This window comes from Lathyrus oleraceus, chromosome 7, assembly GCF_024323335.1.
Source record: "Lathyrus oleraceus cultivar Zhongwan6 chromosome 7, CAAS_Psat_ZW6_1.0, whole genome shotgun sequence".
Classification (NCBI taxonomy): domain Eukaryota; kingdom Viridiplantae; phylum Streptophyta; class Magnoliopsida; order Fabales; family Fabaceae; genus Lathyrus; species Lathyrus oleraceus.
In genome coordinates, this window is record NC_066585.1 from 91,452,541 (window position 1) to 91,468,514 (window position 15,974).

Genomic DNA, 15,974 nt, shown 5'->3' on the forward strand with positions numbered 1-15,974 from the left:
CTTAGAAAAATTCTGGATTTTTGGCCATTGATCAACAACATGAGACCTCTACTTTAGCCCCTCATTTCTCTCAATTGACAAAGGATTTTTGGATCAAATTTTCCACCAAGATGAAGTAGGAAGTCTACTCTTTAAATTAACCCCTCAAGTATCAAGAATGGTTGCCTGGATTGTTGGCGAATTGGTCATAAAGTCATGCACTTGGAAAGGCTAAGGACTTAGAAAAAATTCCAAGTGTTTCGAAATTTTCAGCAACTTGAACCTTCAACTTTCACCATCAATATCTTCCAAATCAAGAAAGATTTTAGCCTCAAATTTTCAAAATCTTGTAGTATCAAACATAATCTTTAATTGTAGCCCTTGTTTTCCTAAAATGGATGCTTGAGGAAGAAGGTACAATCTTGGAAAGTTGGTCACCTGAACATGAAATTTTGGGACTTAGAGAATTTTTCAAAACCCTAATTTGGACAAGTCTCGATCTCTTCTTGATTTAAATTTATCAAATTCAATCAAATTTCATATTTAGTTGATCCTTGACTTGAGAAACCCATAGTTGACCAAAAATGTTAAAAGTCACACTTTGACTTTGAGCATGTGTTGACTTTTTATCAAGTGAACAAAAATTCTTCAACTATCAATAGATCAAACTTCTTGAGCCAATTGAATCACATTAATAGGCTATAATAAAGCATTTGAGACCTTTGAGTCATGTTTCAAGGCATGAGATCATGTTTTGGTTAAAAAGTCAACATCAAGCTGACTTTGACCAAAACCCTAATTTGAAGCATGTGATGAATTATAGCTTGATGAACTTGAGTTAATGCAAACTTCAAGCTTGATTATTGATGGAGGGAATATCTTGATCATCATGAGTGAGTAGAGGAGTCTGAGATGCTGAGGATCATATTAAACCTTGATTGGTCAACCACTTGAATTCCTTAGTGTAAAACCCTAACTTGTGGACAAAGCAAGCAAGATATATTTTTGTATTTTTAAGGGGTTAGCAAAACATTAAATAACCATTGTTTGTGACCTTGATGTTATGAAAATTATGCAAATGAGGTGAAATATTAGGGTTTAAATTAGGGTATGACAGATGCCCCTATTTAAGTTTCTTCTATTTGGAGATATGAAGACTGAAATCTTTGGCTCGACGAGATTGGAGAGACTTAAATACAAAATACACAAATTTTGGCTCTAAGATGCCACAAATATACTTATGATATGATATGAATTCAAGACGAAGATCTTTGTGGGGAATATAGTGCCACATGAGACAAACAAAGCCAAAAGGCAACATGGAAGAAACAAGACTCCACCCGGGAAAAGAATATTCCACCGGAAATGGGGAAAAACTCGACTCCAAGGATAACTGCGTATGGAACATATCAATACATAGTCGAAACAAACCAAAGAATAAAGACTCCACAGGGAGAAACTTATCAATGTAAACAGCTGTAAACACCAACTCTAAAGGGGAAAACTCTTGGAGAGGGAATAGTAGCATCCACATCAAACTTCTTAATGAGACATCTCGAAGAGATAACCATTTGGGTAAGAGAGGGAATTCACACTAAACTTCTCGACGGGATATTCTGAAGAGATAACAATTTAATGGAAAAGATAATAACATCAAACTTCTCAATGAGACTTTTTCAAAGAGATACCCATCTGAAGGAAAAGATAGAATTCACATTAAACTTCTCGACGAGACAATCCGAAGAGATAACCATTTAATGGAAAAGATAATATCGGAAGACATACAAGCTGCTCAGAAAGAACCAGCCACTTGAAGTCGTAATAATCCATTTAAGAATGGTAATAAACCTTCCAACGATTCGGGTCATAAGCCACAAATAGGTCTCTGTTTCTTCTTTAATCAAATCTTCCACTTGAAAAGGGTAATAAACCTCACCACGATTCTGGTCATAAGCCACAAATAGGTCTCAGTTTCTTCTTTAACCAAGTATTCCACTTAGAAAGGGTAACATACAAGCTTCACAAAGGATAACCACTTGCTAGGGGATGGGAATCAATAACTTCATTGAGGATCTTTGAAAAGAGATACAGGCAAGTTAGATTATACAACAAACTTCTCAAATAAAGAGACAACCATCTGTTGGGATTTCACAACAAACTTCTCTGACAGGAACACCAAGAGATAACCATTTGATGCATGGGTAATTTGATAACAACTTACCAGGGAAATTGCCATTAACTGTGTTTAACATTGTATTGAATCGGATAAAATTCTTGTAATAAATTATCTCAGATGAAGATAAAAAACACTTGTAACAATCTTCAACAAACTTCATTGACAAGAATTTTCCAGAGAGATAACCATTTGATGAAAGGGAATTGATAATTGATCTTCAACAAAATTCTTTGGCGGAGATTTTCCAAAGAGATAACCATTTGATGAAATAAAATTGATATATTGATAACTTCATTAAGGATAGACAAATTGTCCAAAAGGAGTATGCCATTTGCTATCTAAAAAGAATTCGGGAACAAAACAAGCTTCTCAAATAAAGAGACTACCACTTGTTGTCAATTTAAGATTCTAAGAGAGTGTTGCAACAACACTGTTGGGAAATAAAGTTCATTCTCAACGGGGAACCATAAATGGATTCTTCCCGGGGAGACAAAGTATTCAGGTGCAAAGTAAATGCACTCCCAATCTAGGTTTCACGACCTAAAGAGTTTCAACATAAAAAATTGTCAATAACCAGGTTTGGTCTAGGAATAAGCTGGAGAGAAACAGTCAAACAAGACTCTACCCAATGAGGGATGAACTCAATTGGGGATTTATCCCGTCCATGAATGGAAAGGAAAGCTAAAGCAAAATCTTCCATGGGGAATAAACTCAGTGGGGAATTAGAAAGGATATACACTTTATGCTTAAGGTTGACAACTCTATTGGAGAGAGGAAATATATCACTTGGGGATAAACACAACCAAAGTGAATAAAGAAGACAACAACAAGAAAATGCAAGATGAATATGAATTTGTATGATGTGTAAATGAATGAATGTCATGTTATGTTTATGCTGACAAAACAGATAAAATAGATAAACATGTGATGAAATAAACATCACATTACAACCGGATACTCGGTTAATCTCAACAAGATGAAAATATCACTGAGATAAAAAAGAAGGCCATCAAATGAGCAAAGTCTTGCTACAGGGCTAAAATATCTCTGGGGAGAGAAAGATACTTCTCGGGAAGAAACCCAAAAATTCAATCTTCTAACATTAAAGATCCATAGAGGGGATAACAACATGAGCTCTACTTCAAGGAAAGGAAAGATCCACTAGAGAAAGGACCATCCACAATTGGAGAAACTTGAATCAAAGTTATAGCTGGGGATACCAGGCTTAGGATTCCACTTGGGATGAAGTACATTCAGTATTCTTCTAGGGGAGACTTGGTCACACTTCCAACACATCATAACAACTTGGAGGAGAGATCAACCATTTGAGGATACTTGCAAGACAAATCACAAGAAGACTCTACTTTAGGAGAACACTTAGTTTTATACTGATGAATTGCATGGTGATCATTACAAACAAACAAAAGTTCTTATGAACAGATAAAAATAAACTTCAATTCTTGGATGCCCCAGATTACACAGTTTATGAGAAGAAATCATATCAAGAGGATTTTATAGAAAACATGGCATCCAAAATGCTCTAGTGTTTTCAAACTCTTTGAGAGATTTAACATTTGAAGACGCACACAAGGTAGATTATCTAGCGTAGTTATGCATTTCAAGATTTAACCATTGTTGGAATAACTATAGACATTCCTTCTTGTGTTCACAAATCAGAGTAAAACACATACTTTAAAAATAAAATAAAAAGCAAAAGCGAACATTTTAACTTTGTTTCAAGAATTTCCATCAAAAAGTAAAAAATGAGAGTTGCCAACAATTGGACAAAGGCTCAAAATTTATTAAAAGAATGATAGCCTGCAAATGGCGTAACTCTACAAACCATTACAAAGTAGGAAAATTGTAAATACATGGAAAATAGCTACATTAAAATACAATGACCATTATTCTCCCTAACAACTTTGAATTCCAAGTGCGCTTGAATCTTTGAAGAAAGTGATTTGACTGAGAACTCTTTGATAGACATCATTGCTTCAAATGGTCAAGTCTAGTCTGATGCAGTTACTTGCCATAATCGCTAACTTTCGTCTAGATTGCCCTTTCGGGTTATCAATCTACCAGGATGATTTTTTTTGTTTATGTCTCTAATTTTTACCTGGACTTCCCTTTCGAGTTTTCAATCCACCGAGACACTAATTTTTGCCCAAGTCTCCCTTTCAGGGATTCAACTTAGCGAGTTGTTCTTTTATTCTTTTAGGCAAAGAATTTCTTGACTGCATCCGTATTTACAGGACGAGGGAACTTCTCACCATCCATAGTCATAAGAATTAAAGCACCACCAAAGAAGTCTTTCTTAACAACATAGGAGCCTTCATAATTATGAGTCCATTTTCCCCTAGAATAAATATTGAAAGACAGGATCTTCTTGAGCACAAGGTTACCTTCTTTGAATACGCGAGGTCGAACCTTTTTGTCAAAAGCTTTCTTCGTTCTTTGTTTATACAATTGACTATGGCATATATCCATCATTCTCTTCTCTTTAATTAGGTTCAACTGATCAAACCTACTTTGACACCATTCAGTCTTAGATAGCTTAACTTCCATCAAGACTCTCATTGACGGGATATCAACTTCCACAAGGAGTAATGCTTCCATGCCATATACCAGAGAGAAGGGGGTTGCCCCTGTTGAGGTGAGAACGGAGGTACGTGAAGGAGAAGGGCGATCCAAAATGCAGCGAAATTTAAAAATTCTCCTTTAATGATCCTTACGAATGGGCATGATCAGTGATAGAACCGTTACCTCTTGTGGCGATCACGAACGTTGAACGATGACAACGTCTCTACTCAGTCCACACGAACGGATTCCTTCAATCTCATTGCTAGCTACTATGAATGAAGGCTTTGAGTGTGTGTGTGTGTGTGTGTGTGTGTGTGTGTGTGTGTGTGTGTGTGTGTGTGAGAGAGAGAGAGAGAGAGAGAGAGAGAGAGAGAGAAACGAAATTGCAAGTGTAACAATGCTTCTACACAAGGGTTCTATTTATAGAACCACTTGTGTGGGCTGCAAGCTAAAAGGCCCACTCAAGTGTATATGGCCCATATCTTATAATATGCCAAAATCACTTAAGCGCATGGTACCTTACCATATTTCGTATTCTACTTAAGTACACCGTACCTTACGATGTTCTATAATTCACTTAAGGGCACCGTACATTACGGTATTCCTTAATTACTCTATCTCTCATCAATCCGTCCTTTGTGTGTGACCCTATAGGTTTTCGCGGCATTGACAATTATATTAAATCACGTATTTAACATAATAAACAGTGAGCGGTATCTAGCAACACATTACTGCTACCCAAGACACGAAAATGTCATGTGATCTGACAAATCCTTTTGTGATAATAATTATGTGTATAATTACCCTTTTGCCCTTATGTCTATATTGAACACAAGGCATAGACCGTGTCATCCTTGTCCAGTTCAATATTGGGCCCATAGACATTTATCCTGTTACGCAGGATGGGCAAATTCCATCTAGGTCACTCATGTCCCTTAGCATGCTTCGTGGAGTGCCCATCAACTGTCTTTATGGTCATCCAATTACAGAAAATGTTTGATCAGCAATAAGGTACTCGACTCTACATCTAGGGTCCATAGTGGTTTCAGGTCGAAGGGTGGTATACACCATTATCACCATGAGAATAACTTATGACACTTTGCATAACATTCTATATAGTATTCTCATAGCGGGTCAATCCAGTATAAATATTACTCTTAATATTCATACCTATGTTTAAGACTTGATAACTCTTTATCCATGATCCATGAGATGTGATCATCAGTCTATAAACATAATAGTCTTCATGCTTTAATGTTATCCCACTTCACAATAAAGCTTGACTACAGATACTTTAAGAATAGTGTCCTTATGTTTAATGTGATCTCATGATTAAGTCATACTTGATACATTAAACGGACCAGTTATTCTAGGGACTTTATTAAACAAACATAATAAAGAAAAACCCTTTTATTATTAATAAATAATTCGATACAAGTACCAAAAGCATTGGCCTTTAGGGCTTACACCAACAGTACGATACCCATGTAGAGAAAATTGGAACATCTCATGCCAGTCCTTGTAAGTCACTACCATCTTCTGGATGATGTTCTTGATATTCTTGTTGGTCGCTTCAACTGCACCATTCATCTTAGGTTTGTAAGAAGATGCGTTATGGTGTTCAGTCTTGAACTCTTCACACATTTCTTTCATCATTTTATTGTTCAAGTTTGATCCATTGTCATTAATGATCTTGCTTGGAACACCATAACGACTGATAATTTGATTCTTGATAAACCGAACCACCACTTGCTTTGTTACATTGGCACATGATGTCACTTCAACTCATTTGGTGAAGTAGTCAATAGACAATAGAATGAAACGATGTTTGTTTGAAGCTTTAGGCTCAATCATGCCGATCATATCAATTCTCCACATGGAGAAAGGCCAAGGAGAATAAATAACATTGAGAAGAGTTAGAGGCACATGAATCTTATCAGCATAGATCAAATACTTATGGCATTTCTTCACATATTTGCAGTAACTGGACTTTATTGTCATCCAATAATAACCTGCTCTAAACGTTTTCTCGCCATTGCATGCCCATTGACATGGGTGTTGATGTAAGCCCTAAAGGCCAATACTTTTCGTACTTGTATCGACTTATTTATTAATAATAAAAGGCTTTTTCTTTATTATGTTTGTTTAATAAAGTTCCTAAAATAGATAGTCCGTTTAATGTATCAAGTGTGACATAATCATGAGATTCCATTAAACATAAGGACATTATTCTTAAAGTATCCGTAGTCGAGCTTTGTTGTGAAGTGGGATAACATTAAAGCATTAAGACTATTATGTATATAGACTGATGATCACATCTCATGGATCATGGATAAGGAGTTATCAAGTCTTAAACACAAGTATGAATATTGAGAGTAATATTTATACCGGATTGACCCGCTATGAGAATACTATATAAAATGTTATGCTAAGTGTCATAAGTTATTCTCATGGTTATAATGGTGTATACCACCCTTTGACCTGAAACCACTATGTACTCTAGATGTAGAGTCGAGGGCCTTATTGCTGATCAAACATTGTCCGTAACTGGATGACCATAAAGATAGTTGATGGGTACTCCACGAAGCATGCTGAGGGACATGAGTGATCTAGATCGAATTTGCCCATCCTGCGTAACAGGATAAATGTCTACGGGCCCAATATTGAACTGGACAAGAATGACACAATCTATGCCTTGTGTTCAATATAGACATAAGGGCAAAAGGGTAATTATACACATAAGTATTATCACAAAAGGAATTGTCAAATCACATGACATTTCGTTTCTCTCTCTCTCTCTCTCTCTCTCTCTCACACACACACACACACACACACACACACACACACACACACACAAACACACACACACACACTCACTCAAAGCCTTCATTCGTAGCAGCTAGCACTGAGATTGAAGGAATTCGTTCGTGTGGACTAAGTAGAGGCGTTGTCACCACTCAACATTCGTGATCGCTCCGTAGATTTGCATTGAAGGTTTCAACCACCACAAGAGGTAACGATTCTATCACTGATCATGCCCATTCATAAGGATCACTAAAGGAGAAATTTTTTAAATTCCGTTGCATTTTGGATCGCTTTTCTCCTTCAATGGTATCAGAGCCACTTACGAAACCATGCATCTGATAACTGTTTATTTTCTGTATTTTCTATATTAATACGATTAAAAGATATAATGAATCAAAGAATAAACGAGTAATCAAATTTGGCATCATGTGTGTATGATTTGGATGATTGATGTTGACTATGCTTCGGAATCCGACGATAGTATGGTGAAGCAGCGATACATCGATCATCCATAGGTTACACAATTGATATTGATCAAGTTATATATATGATATAAGTAATCCTGATGCAAAATACGGTATATATGATATATTGTTTATATTTCTTTCATTCAAACAATTAATGGTTGTTTTCCTTTGAGCGATCAATAGTCATTTGCTTCTTGATCCGACATTAGTATGGTGAAGCAATGATGTGTTGATCAATCATACTGAATTAACAATCGAGGTGTGTTTGACGGCCTGAAATTGGTACGTTAGGGTTCATGACGGCACAAGGGTTGTGCTGTCAAAGAGTTATGTGATTAGGGTTGTGACTGCGCAAGAGTTGTGCTTTAAAATATCAAGTGTTGATGTGGAAAATGACGTCGATTTCAAATGAATTGTTCATTAAAATTTTGCATCGGGGAAGCGGAACCCCCGGCTAACTCTGCATAGTGTGATCAGTCGCCGAAATTTAATTTGGTTTATTTAATTAACAAAATTTAAATTTATAATAATAATGTGTTTATTATTATTGTCTTGTGGTGATTGGTTATGGCCTTAGTTTTCATTTCTTTTTAGGATTTTAAAATATGACTTGCGTGTCGTGCCTCTCTTTTAATCTCTTAATGTAACTTCTTTTCTCATCTCACTCTCTCGTATGCAAAACGAGTTTCTTTTATTTAATGTAATGTTATGAAGAAAGAGAAGAATACAATATCAAATGCGGACAACCTTGAAGATCTTGCTTGGAGAAGCTTAGATCGTTATTAGGTTAGCTTAGGTTCTCTCATTGGCTTGGGAGAACAATTGCACTAGGGGCCATAACTGTTTCATTATGTATGTTGATGCATGTTGATGTATGTTGATGCATGTGAGAGACGATTTATATGATAAATAAGCCGGTGAGATCAAAATTATTGCAAATTCCCTCAAATTAAATATTAAGTTTATGCTTTCCAAGTTTTAGCACTCATCAAGACTAGTATCGAATAATGTAGGTTTCGCCTACGCGAGGTGCATATTCTATATTAGTAAGGTGCAACGGGATAATTGTAATATCCAATTGCTAAAACAATGGGTCAAACTTAACTAAACAAATTATAATAAGATTATATATGTTTAGAAGCAAAAGTTGGAAATGATCCATGTGATGGATTGGAATAAGGAGTTATTGACCCAACTAAAATATTCGAGAGTTGTATTAGATATAATTGGAAGGAGTTCCTACCTAAATAACCTAGTTTTGTGTAATCTGCCTACGCGGACTTAAAACAAAGTGAAATGTGGATCTCGACCCACTAGAAAATCTTCCAACGGGATTTTCCGAATCAAATGGTGAGGGTCATTTATTTTGAGTAAAATAGTGGGAGCATATTTAATTAAAGGCCTAATTAAATATGTTATTGATACTTATATTTTCATTATTTTCATGTAGATTACCATGACAACAAACACCTCTAACAACATTTTGCGATCAATCTTTGACAAGGAAAAATTTTCTGGGACAAATTTTCTGGATTGACATTGAAATCTGAGGGTTGTCCTCAAACATGATAGAAAGTTGTATGTCTTGGAGAAACTTGTTCCTGAAGAGGAACCTCCTAGTCATTCACCTAAGGTAGAAAGAGATGCTTATAAGAAGCATATCGATGATGCCAATGAAACTGCTTGCCTCATGCTAGCTACCATGAACTCAAAGTTGCAAAAGCAACATGAGAATATGGCAACATTCGATATGATCGAAAACCTGAAGACGCTCTATCAAGAGCAAGCAAGGCATGAAAGGTTTGAAGTTTCAAAAGCCTTTTTTCAAGGCAAGTTAGCTGAGTGAGCCCCTGTAGGTCCCCATGTGCTCAAGATGATTGGGTATGTGGAGAACCTTGAGAGGTTGGGTTTTCCCCTCGGAAAGGAACTTGCGACTGATTTGATCTTGCAATTGTTGCCAGATAGATTCACTCAATTTATCCTTAATTTCAATATGAATGATATGGACAAATCTCTTCCTGAACTGCTAGCCATGTTAAGAACTGCTGAGCAGAATCTGAAGACAAAAGGGAAGTCCATTCTGATGATCGAAAATGGAAAGAGACAGAACAAAAGACCCACCGAGCAGGGTGATAAAGGGAAAGGCAAGGAAGTTGCCAAACCCAAACCCATTGCTTGTGCTTTGGATCCTAGTGGAGGCATAGCAAAGGAAGACACTTGCTTCCATCGCGGTAAGACCGAACACTGGAAGAGAAATTGCCCAAAGCACCTGGAAGATAAGAAGAATGAAGTAGAGACTTCAACTTCATGTATTTTTGTTATTGAAATGAATTTATCTACTTCTGCATCATGGGTATTAGATACTGGATGTGGTTCTCATATTTGTACCAATGTGCAGGGGCTAAAAAGGAGTAGAGATTTGACAAAAGGTGAAGTTGACCTACGAGTTAGAAATGGAGTAAAGGTTATTGCTTTAACCGTAGGAACTTATGTATTGAATTTACCTAGTGGTTTAATAATTCAATCAGAGAACTATTATTATGTACCTGCAATTAGCAGGAATATTATTTTCATTTCTTGTTTAGACAAGTTTGGTTTTTCATTTATAATAAAGAACAATTGTTGCTCCATTTATTTGAATGATATATTCTATGCTACTGCACAAATGAACAATGGACTATATGTCATTGATCTTGAAATGCCTATTTATAACATTAATACTAAAAGGATGAAACCTAATGAGTTAAATCCAACTTACCTTTGGCATTGTCGATTAGGCCACATAAATGAGAAACGCATTTCTAAACTCCATAAAGATGGACTCTTGGACTCTTTTGATTATGAATCATATGAGACATATAGATCTTGTTTAATTGGAAAGATGACAAAGTCTCCATTCACAGGAAAAGGTGAAAGAGCTAATGATCTTTTGGCCCTCATACATACTGATGTATGTGGACCACTAAACATACCAGCCAGAGGAGGTTTTCAGTACTTCATCACATTTACTGATGATTTCAGTAGATATGGTTATGTGTATTTAATGAAACACAAATCAGAGTCCTTTGAAAAGTTCAAGGAATTCAAGAATGAAGTACAAAACCAACTAGATAAGAATATTAAAACTCTTTGATCAGATCGAGGTGGTGAGTATTTAAGCCTAGAGTTTGATGACCATGTGAAAGAGTGTGGGATCCTATCCCAACTTACTCCTCCTGGAACACCCCAATGGAATGGTGTATCTAAGAGAAGAAATTGAACCTTGTTAGACATGGTCCGATCCATGATGATTCACGCCGATCTTCCAAACTCCTTTTGGGGACATGCACTATTGACAACAGCTTACACACTTAATCGTGTTCCATCCAAAAAGGTTGAGAAGACACCATATGAGATATGGAGTGGTAAGAAACCACATATGTATTACATGAAGATTTGGGGTTGCGAAGTTTATGTGAAACGACAAATTTCAACTAAGCTTGAGCCCAAATCTGACAAATGCTTATTTATGGGGTATCCTAAAGAAACAATAGGGTATTACTTCTACAATCCTTCTGAGGGCAAAGTGTTTGTTGCTCGAACTGGAGTTTTCCTAGAAAAGGATTTTATTTCCAAAGGAATCAACGGGAGGAAAGGAGAGCTTGAAGAAATTCAAGAATCACAAAGCATTGATACACCTATAGAGGAATTAGAGCATGAAACACAAGTAGTTATAGAAGAGCAACTTGCTCAAGTAGAACAAGACCAGCGTAGGTCAAGCAGGATACGTCACCTACCTGAGAGATATGGATATCTCATAACTGATCAAGTTGATGTATTACTCATGGATCAAGATGAGCCAGTGACCTATCAAGAGGCCATAACTGGTCCCGAGTCTGAGAAGTGGCTAGAAGCCATGAAATCCCAAATGGAATCCATGTACACAAACCAAGTTTGGACCTTGGTAGAGCCTCCTGTAGGAGTTAACCCTATAGGATGCAAGTGGGTCTTCAAAAATAAGACTGACATGGATGGTAAGGTACATACCTATAAGACAAGACTGGTTGCAAAAGGATATAAAAAAAATCATGGGGTTGACTATGATGAAACCTTTTCACCAGTTGCAATGCTTAAATCTGTTCGGATTTTACTTGCTATCGCTGCATATCATGATTATGAAATATGGCAGATGGATGTCAAAAATGCTTTCCTTAATGGGAATCTTCTTGAGGATGTATACATGACACAACCTGGAGGATTTGACATACCAGAAGAAGCCCAAAAGATATGTAAGTTACAAAGATCAATCTATGGATTGAAGCAAGCTTCCAGAAGCTGGAATCTTCGTTCTTATGAAATAGTAAAATAATATGGATTCATCAAGAACGAAGATGAGCCTTGTGTCTACAAGAAGGTTAGTGGGAGCATGCTCATTTTCCTGGTATTATATGTAGATGAAATATTACTCATTGGAAACGATGTCCCTACCCTGCAAAGTAAAGTATTGGTTTAGGAAATGCTTTTCTATGAAGGAACTAGGTGAAGCAGCCTATATATTAGGAATCAGGATCTATAGAGATAGATCACAAAAAATGCTTGGCCTAAGTCAGAGTACATACATATACAAAGTGCTGAGACGCTTTAATATGCATGATTCCAAGAAAGGATTCATATCTATGCAACATGGCTTGTGTCAATCAAAAACGCAACCCCCTTCAACTAAGGAAGAAAGGGATCGCATGAATAAGATTCCATATGCATCTACAATAGGATCTATCATGTATGCCATGTTATGTACTCGACCAGATGTCTTGTATGTTTTAAGTGCAATTAGTAGGTACCAATCTGATCCCGATGATGCTCATTGGGTAGTTGTCAAGAATATCCTTAAGTATTTGAGAAGGACTAAGGACTCATTCTTGATATATGGAGGTCAGGAAGAGCTTGTTGTAATTGGATACACTGATGCTAGCTTCCAGACAGATAAGGATGACTTTAGATCGCAATATGGTTATGTGTTTTGCTTAAACGGTGGTGTTGTGAGCTGGAAAAGTTCAAAGCAAGATACAGTTGTTGATTCTACAACTGAGGCCGAGTATATTGCTGCCTCGAGTGAAGCAAAGGAAGTTATTTAGATAAAAAAGTTCATTAGTGAACTTGGCATAATTCCTAGCATTATGGATCCCATTGGTCTCTATTGTGATAACAATGGTGTTATTGCACATGCTAAGGAGCCTAGATCTCACCAACGATCCAAACACATACTTAGGAGTTATCACCTCATTCGAGAGATAATATATAGAGGAGATACGAAAATATGCAGAGTACCTACACTTGACAATATTGTTGACCCACAGACAAAGCATTTTGTGCAGCAGAAGAATGATGGCCATACTAGATCTATGGGCATTAGGGGTATGCCTGATTGGCTCTAGTGCTGGTGGGAGATTCTTGGTGTAATCCCTAAAGGCCAATACTTTTGGTACTTGTATCGAATTATTTATTAATAATAAAAGGCTTTTTCTTTATTATGTTTATTTAATAAAGTCCCTAGAATAGCTAGTCCGTTTAATGTATCAAGTGTGACTTAATCATGGGATCCCATTAAACATGAGGACACTATTCTTAAAGTATCCGTAGTCGAGTTTTATTGTGAAGTGGGATAACATTAAAGCATTAAGACTATTATGTATATAGACTGATGATCACATCTCATGGATCATGGATAAGGAGTTATCAAGTCTCAAACATAAGTATGAATATTGAGAGTAATATTTATACTGAATTGACCCGCTATGAGAATACTATATACAATGTTATGCTAAGTGTCATAAGTTATTCTCATGGTGATAATGGTGTATACCACCCTTTGACCTGAAACCACTATGTACCCTAGATGTAGAGTCGAGTGCCTTATTGCTGATCAAACATTGTCCGTAACTGTATGACCATAAAGACAATTGATGGGTACTCCACGAAGCATGCTGATGGACATGAGTGACCTATATGAAATTTGCCCATCCTGCATAACAGGATAAATGTCTACGGGCCCAATGTTGAACTGGACAAGGATGACACGATTTATGCCTTGTGTTCAATATAGACATAAGGGCAACAGGGTAATTATACACATAAGTATTATCACAAAAGGATTTGTCAGATCACATGACATTTTCGTGTTTTGGGTAGCAGTGATGTGTTGCTAGATACCACTCACTGTTCATTATATTAAATACGTGATTTAATATAATTGCTAATGTCGCGAAAACCTACAGGGTCACACACAAAAGGACGGATTGATGAGAGATAGAGTAACTAAGGAACACCATAAGGTACAATGCACTTAAGTGAATTGTAGAACATCGTAAGATACGGTGTACTTAAGTAGAATACAAAATATGGTAAGGTACCACACGCTTAAGTGATTTCTGCATATTATAAGATATGGGCCACATACGCTTAAGTGGATTTTTTAGCTTGCAACCCAGACAAGTGGTTCTATAAATAGAACCCTTGTGCAGAAGCATTTGTGCTGTTGCAATTTCGTTTCTCTCTCTCTCTCTCTCTCTCTCTCACTCACTCAAAGCCTTCATTCGTATCAACTAGCACTGAGATTGAAGGATTTTGTTCGTGTGGACTGAGTAGAGGCGTTGTCACCATTCAACATTCGTGATCGCTCCGTAGATCTGTATCAAAGGTTTCAATCGCCATAAGAGGTAACGATTCTATCACTGATCATGCTCATTCGTAAGGATCACTAAAGGAGAATTTTTTTAAATACCGTTGCGTTTTAGATCGCTCTTCTCCTTCAATGGGTACCAAAGGATCATTCATGTACTTTTCGCATTAATATGTCATCTTCGTGTCTGTCCACGCATCTAAGCAAGACCATGTCAAAGTGTATGTTGTATAATATATCTTCATTAAAAAAGAAGTTACCAACCAATATTCTTAGAGTCTTCTTGTCTTTATCTGATGCCCCGAGTGGGTAGTCTTGTCTTTGAAGAAAACATTTGATGTCGTGATACCACAGTTTATTATCAGTAACCTCTTCTGCCGCGAACCCCTGTCCCGGTCTATCAAGTTGTATACCATCAATCTTCGGTATATCATTCCAATGGTTCATAACAATCATGGAGGATAAGGTTGCCAACGCGTTTTCCATCTAATTTTCTTCATGGGGAATATGATGAAATTCAATCTCATTGAAGAATTTTGGCAACCTCCTTGCATATTCTCTATAGGGAATCAAACCAGGTTGGCAAGTCTTTCATTCTCCTTTGATTCGATTAACTAACACGGTCGAGTCTCCTTATATGTCCAGGATTTTGATTCTCAAGTCAATGACTTCTTCCAGACCCATGGTGCAAGCTTCATATCCGGCCATGTTGTTCGTACAATTATATGTCAACCTTGAGGTGAAAGGAATATGGGAGCCTTTAGGAGTAACAATGATTGCCCCAATTCCATTACCGTAAGCATTGATAGCTCCATCAAATCTCAATCCCCAACAGGATTCTGGCTCTGGCCCTTCATCTAGCAATGGTTCATCACAATCCTTGGCTTTTAAGTACCTAACATCTTCTTCTTGGAAGTCGAACTTGATAGATTGGTAATCATAAATTGGTTGGTTAGCCAAATGATCAGTTATGATACTACCTTTGATTGCTTTCTGAGTATGGTATTCAATGTCATATTTTGATAACAGCATCTGGCAACGAGAAATTCTTTCGATTGAGGCAAGCTTCCCAAAGATGTACTTGATTGGATCCATTTTAGAAATCAACCAAGTAGTGTGATTAAGCATATATTGACGAAGACGACATACAGCCCAAGCTAAGGCACAACAAGTCTTCTAAAGATAGAGTACCGAGACCCACAATCTATGAATTTCTTACTCAAATAATATATGGCATGCTCTTGTTAACCAAGCATGCAACCCATAGAATCTTCTAATATAGTCAGATACATGATTAGATGCCTTCTTT

At 36.8% G+C, this 15,974-nt stretch overlaps 1 protein-coding gene across 1 annotated transcript; it reads right to left on the reverse strand.

Annotated features, from left to right (window-relative positions):
• Window positions 1-15,298: 15,298 nt before the first annotated feature.
• LOC127102196 (uncharacterized) lies at window positions 15,299-15,760 on the reverse strand. Its single transcript, XM_051039597.1, has one exon. The coding sequence runs from the start codon at window positions 15,758-15,760 to the stop codon at window positions 15,299-15,301; it is 462 nt and encodes a 153-aa protein (XP_050895554.1).
• Between the last annotated feature and the right edge of the window lie 214 nt (window positions 15,761-15,974).